Consider the following 6,418-nt stretch of genomic DNA (forward strand, 5'->3'; position numbering starts at 1 on the left):
TCACTTTCTGTAAAGTTTCACTTCTTGCCGCTTGCTTTAGCCATTTTCTTACTCCTTTCTTTTGCCAAAGTGGACTCATTACCATATTTAAATGTATTTAATTAAGGGAGGAGACTGGGTGGGGCGTTGTGCTCGTGCATGTGCGCTCATTTTTACGTTAATTGGGATGTACAAAGAGAATATGCGTGGGATCCTTCGTACGCAGAGATTCATACATCTGTTTTTTTTTGTGCGTACGCACATTTACAGCTTTGTCCGTACGCAATGTTTTAGTATGAATTCAACGCAAGTCTTTGTACATGAGGCCCCTGAACTTGTTCTTGAGTCAGTCACATGAGTATAACTTCAGCGAGTCCATGTCAATAATGCAGCGATGCGAGAAACATTGCTTCAGTCTCTTCCATATCAGGCAGATTATGATCAAGTCTGCGAATTGCACAATATAACAAATTTGAAAAGCTTCGGGAGTCAGCTGTACATCCAGGGTAACCTCACAAAACACACAGCAAACTTGGGCAAAAAAGTAACTTACGACATAAAGCTGTCACCAATTACATCGCAAAAGACAAGGTTCCAATTCAAGAGGTTGAGAGAGAGAGTTTCAAGCATCTTTTGAATACTTTAGACCTCAGAAACACACTGCCTGGACGGACATTTTTTAGTCAAACGGCTCTACATAAATTGTATGATTCATGTCATTCACTGTCTCTGGCGAATTAACCGTGGAAAGTTTCACATCTTGCCACAACAACTGATTTATGGTCCAGCAGAACACCCGAGCCATACCTCTCCTTGACAGCTCATTTCATGCATATTGTATTTGTTAGTATGTTTAAACATATACAAAGGAATGATGATAAGCAAAGCTGTACTACATGCAATCAACTAAAATATAATAAAATATTAATATAAAGTAATATATTATTCACATTCAATTATTACATAAAAATAAATAACATATCTATAAGATAATATTGCAATGTCATTATGTAAATACCTGCATACTCTAAAAGCACAGGAGCAGCTGAAGCTTCCAGAGCATAAACCCATCAGAGTCAACAACAAGACGGACATAATAGAGAGATTTTTTGGAAAGTGGAAATGTGAAGTAAAGATGGTCTAGGGTTTATCACTGGGTTCACCATGGCACTCTTTTCCAGTAAAGCGCCTTTGTCTCATGACTACATACAAAAGTTAAAAGAATTGTCGTACGAGTATCCGCACAGGCCTTCCTCAGGAGAGGGTAACACAACAAACTTACCACAGGTGAAAATAATATTCTTTAAGTCACACGATTAATTAACAGCTGTCACGTGACTAACATTTCCTTAAACGTGCACTAATACAACTCGGTTTTATACTCAAAAACAACAACATCTAAAAAAAAAAGTCTAAGTCCTCATTTAATCCTGGATATTTATTAGCCTTAAGTTTATAAATCCAAAAAGTCTCTCTTTGGTTACGGTTTTGTTCTCTTTTCCCTTTCCTAATTGTAATATCGATCGATATCTTGAAATATCCTATGGCTAAACATTTTAAATTAATGCATTACAGTAATCCATAGTAATCAATCTCTCCTTAGAATTCATTGTCCCTCATGGCATATTTGTGTATGGCCAATTAATCAAGAAATATTTTTTTGCTCTACCAATATAACCTTGCACTTCAATCTATAAGGAACATGGGTGGTTTAACAGTTCATAAATCAAACAGATCCTATATGTTTTTACATCTAGAAAAGTTTGTCCTGTCACAACATTATCAAAATGATTACATTGATGACATTTAATACAACCCGTAGGTGTATCCCATAACCAGTAGCTTTCACTGTGGTAAATAGCTATGCACTAACTTATCAGCTAAGGTTGCACTGTTTTTAAACTTACCATTGGAAAGTTGTTAAGTCTGTCCAATAATAATCGTTAAAGAACTTAAGTTTAATCATTTTCTTTCCTAAAGGCATCATGAACTGCATGTTTTAATTGTATCATGTTTCCTGAGGTGTACACTTGTAATGCTACTAGTATTTTTACAACAAAAACGGTCATAATTCAGAGCAGGGCATTTTCTACCATGATTTTATCTCTCCGATTTACATGCTGATTAAAAGAGTGTGTCTTGCATACAAGGTAATTATTACATGTGGAACTCATTTGAAGATTTTTTACTTCATTTAAAATGTTTAACTATTAAAGATGCCGAGATTAACTAATTCTATAGAGTGTGGATTACAGCATTAGATTATCCAGTTATGCTGTCCCTTCGTCCCAGTCACATGACTTTATGAAGTGCATCGAGGAATTTATTCTGCAAATGATCGTAGTCTATGCAATGTGGTTGTTTATCCAACACAAACAAGCACGTATGTTTTTTTATGCACATTTTTAGAATTTATGCCCATCTTGGCGTTTCCATCCAGCAGTTATTTATGCAATATCCCAAAGTGCACGTAATAGCCGGATGGAAACATAGCTAATTTGAGGACCAAATGGATTTATGAGGTTTATGAGTCGCAGGTTCTTTTTAAATGTTTCATTGGTTAAATATTTGCAAAACCCACAGACAGAAGTAAAGGGCTAACAATGCAAATGATTTAGGGGGAAAACATTACGAAATATGAAAACACAAGATTTCTGCCCAATATTTAAAATTGCCTTCATTTAGATAGTAATTGTCCTACTGAGTTTTAGCATTAGAGAGAAATAATAATAATAATTTGCATATGTATGTATGTATGTACATATGTATATTCTCCTCAATATAGTTGTAATAAGCACATGCCTATGCATAGATACGGCACAGTGTACATGTATTTTCAAGTATTTCTGTAATTGTATTTGCATTATTTACTTGTCCAGGGACTGTAGAAGGAAATTAGCAAGTAAATCTGTACCAAAGTATCTCTTCTTTGTGAGATAACAGTGTTTTATGCATAGTCCCGGACAAATAAATATGAAATAATAATAATAATAATAATAAATCCTCTTACTTTATTGATTTAAAATCCATTTGGTTCATTTGTGTTGTGTTTGTCATCAGTGGGGTTTAAAAGTTCTGCCACTTCCTGTGATCGATTAATGAAATGTAACTGGATACTGCATATCAGACGCAAGGAAAATGTTTGTAAATGTGTTGTGAATTGAGAAATCATGCGTGTAAAAGGTAATGTTTGCATATAAAAGAGCCTGTCATATGAAAGCAGGAACTACAGATGCGCAGTGTGAGGAGATCGGGTTGAAAAGCTTGTCTCAGAAATCTCTTTCATGATACGGCTGTCCAACTGACAGCAACTTTGAGAAGAAAAGAGTACTTTAAGTCGTTACATGCCAAAATATTTCAAACATAAAACTGATCTGGATCTGTCAGACCACTGAAAGATTTCTGCTCCAATAAAACCATTCTACTTCATGTTGCTTGATAGTTTAGGCACAAGAAGCTGGTAATGTTTGCAACATATTTAACCCTAATGCTGTGTTATCAAAATCTAAAACATTTTTGCAACTCCTTTTAGTCTATTTGATTAGTCTAAATAGTAGGTTATTGTTTATTCTGGCCAACGTTCAGGTGACCTTCATCAAATACACACACCCCAGTATATGCTCACACACTAGATCTCATTTACTGTTTTGAAAATTATTCCTGCAACGTCATGGCCGTGTTTAAGAATATGATAGGATTGTCACTGAAGAAAGCCATAATGCCTATTTGACGAGCTTCAAACAAATAAACTCTAAAACCAGTGGCGTCATGCCCATTCAAAGTGAGGGCACGTGCCCCCTCAGATTTTTCCTCCCTGGTAATTTTTTTGTCACAACTTTATTCCTATTATGCTCCATAATTACCAGAGCCTTTAACGACTCAAATGTATTCTCCTGGATGTGTAATAAATCGGTCAGCCTCAGCCCGCCCCTTTTTCATAATATGGTGTCTGTGTATATCAAATCTAGTCTAGTAATTATATCAAATTGCTTGAACATACACAGCAAAGATTCTAGAGCGCTACGTGCATAGCGCTCTAGAATCTTTGCTGTGTATGTTCAAGCAACTCACTCGTCTCGCACGTCGAGCTGGCAATGTTTTACAGATGGTCTTGAAGTGGTAAGTGGGCAAAGCAAAAAATCGGCATTGAATTAGTTATCGGATGATATTAAAAGGTAGTGGGAGTATTTGTGGTTAACCTGGAAATTTTAACTTGATCAAAAAGTTATGGATTTGATATTAGCTGCGAATTCAGAGCATTAATTTAAATTGTGTCAGTGTAACGTTATCGATAGCTAGCCTAGTCTAACCGTAAACTAGTTGGCTAACGTTACTGCCTGCCATACAAAGCCAATAAGCCAAAGTAGGTTAAATGTACAAGTTACTAGTTACTAGCTTTTCTGTTAGCTCATAAATTACTCTTTACAAGTTCCTTATTTAAAATATAATAATGAGCAGTGTAACTACAGTATTTCAATTATTTTACTAAAGTAATGTTACATATTACATTTGATTTGATAACTTTTTTACATTTCTGTCAAATATTAACCATTTTCAAATAAACAGGGTAGTGTTAACCTTATTCAGCACTGAAATCTGTCAAACTTCTTTCAAAGTCCTTAATCACATATTAATATTAAAATAACTTAATTTCAGAGTACCACAAAGTCAGACCTCAGCACCTTTATGTACCTTTAATGTGAGATCGTTCTTAGGTCACATACCAATTCAAAATCATAACATAAAAACTGCAATGGTACTGTTTTTAAAATCATGTGTAGTAGGCCTTTAAGTGTACAGTAAGTGTGTGTGTAAACATGCTTTAATGAAGTAGACTTCAAAAGCTTTTGATTTTGAGCTTTCAGTTCTTTCATCAACCTGTCTTTTACATAAACTTACAAAATAGATACTTTAACTTCTCAGATAGAGGAGGGTTGCTGCTAGCTCCGTTAAAGTATTTCTGTCCCTCCCAAACTGCATTGAAATGGTATGTTTAGCAGCCAGAATTTAAAAAATTTCAGGGGGAGAAACCCGCTGACCCCTCCTAACATGATCCATATCACCCGTCAGAAAACAATTGCAACGTCTCAGATTGTGCCCCCCCAGAATTTTTGCTTGCATGACGCCCCTGTCTAAAACTGTTTTATTTATAAATGTTTTAGCTGCACGAGCTCATTACTCTACGCATATCAACTCTTGCGAACACCCAGTAAATCACAAACTCTCTCTGCTTCACATAACGAACCGTTTAAAAGGAAAACAAGTCCCCGGGAGCGAGCAGCGCGTGCACATTGATGCCGGCTTCACTAACCCGTTACTTAATGCTACAAAAGTTACAAGCTGCCACATAAAGTGCGTTTGTAGGAGAATGCAACAGCTGCGATGCCCGAGCGCTGCTGAAACACTACAACAACTGCTGTGCTAATGGCGCTACAGGAGGACATTCAGAGAAACAATGGATGAAGCCTGGCGTAGCGACTCACCGACTGATCCCGAGCCCGTTCCCGAACCCGAGCCCGAACCGAGCAGAAAGTACCAAACCCACATCGTTCCCGACGGACCGGCCCGCAGCGGGGCAACAGCTCGCTGGATCTAACGCAAAAACCTTCAGTGTGTGCTGTGTGTCCGTGTCCGTGTGTGTGCTCGTGTCCGTGTGTGTGCTCGTGGCCGTGTGTACGGGACAGCCCTGACTCACTGTGAAGAAGGGAGGAGGAGGAGGAGGAGGAGGAGGAGAAAACATGCTGGAGTGGAGCAGCAGAAAGGCGGAGACATGGATCTCAAAAAAAAGCACAAACTCATTTAAATCTACAGACTTCATATACCCGCAAACATCTATTGTACTTTCCTGACCTTTTTCTTTAAAATAACATTACTTTACTGGACCATAAACGAATTATTAGAGAAAGTCACATTATATGTGCTTTAACTACTATGTACTTAGCCTAAATTTTAAAAAAATAAATACAATTAAGTTAAATGTACTTATAGTGTTGATGTACTGTAAATCACATGTTCTGTTATTGAGGAGGACACAGGTAGGCCTAAGATTAGCACAGGTTTAGGTAATTACTGTTCCTTCATTAATGAATAACTACACAGGAAAAAATAACTAATGCACTATTAGGCTAACATTCTAGTGACTGCTATTAACTAACAAGAAACTCTGATTAACTTATAAGTAGCCTAATTAGCTAATCAGTAACTAATTACTATTTTTCATACCTCACTGAAGACTACTAAACTACTCTATATAGGTTCATAATTAATATTATATTGCATAATGTATAAGATAAGTTAATGGTAACCCATTAGTAATGACTCAAGTGTTATTACATCTTTCTAAAGGAACTACTAATTATTTGGATCAGTTATCTAAAGTGAAGATCATGGTAACACACGAGTAATGACTAAAGTGTTACCAAATCCATCGGAAGGAATT

At 36.5% G+C, this 6,418-nt stretch overlaps 1 protein-coding gene across 2 annotated transcripts in view; it reads right to left on the reverse strand.

Annotated features, from left to right (window-relative positions):
• The window catches only part of ldlrad3 (low density lipoprotein receptor class A domain containing 3), a 30,026-nt gene extending 24,211 nt beyond the window's left edge, over positions 1 to 5,815 (reverse strand). Inside the window, exon 1 of one of the 2 annotated variants that reach the window (XM_077245530.1) lies at positions 5,675 to 5,815. Coding sequence is in view for 1 of the 2 variants with exons in the window: in XM_077245529.1 (XP_077101644.1) it covers positions 5,463 to 5,526 (64 nt within the window). In the remaining variant the exon portion in view is untranslated. Of the gene's footprint in view, positions 1 to 5,462 lie in introns of both variants that reach the window. The other variant, XM_077245529.1, reaches the window with a different exon arrangement.
• Positions 5,816 to 6,418: the final 603 nt, after the last annotated feature.

This window comes from Siphateles boraxobius, unplaced genomic scaffold (genome assembly GCF_051911475.1).
Source record: "Siphateles boraxobius isolate OS27281-9 unplaced genomic scaffold, OSU_SipBor_1 102, whole genome shotgun sequence".
Lineage (NCBI taxonomy): Eukaryota > Metazoa > Chordata > Actinopteri > Cypriniformes > Leuciscidae > Siphateles > Siphateles boraxobius.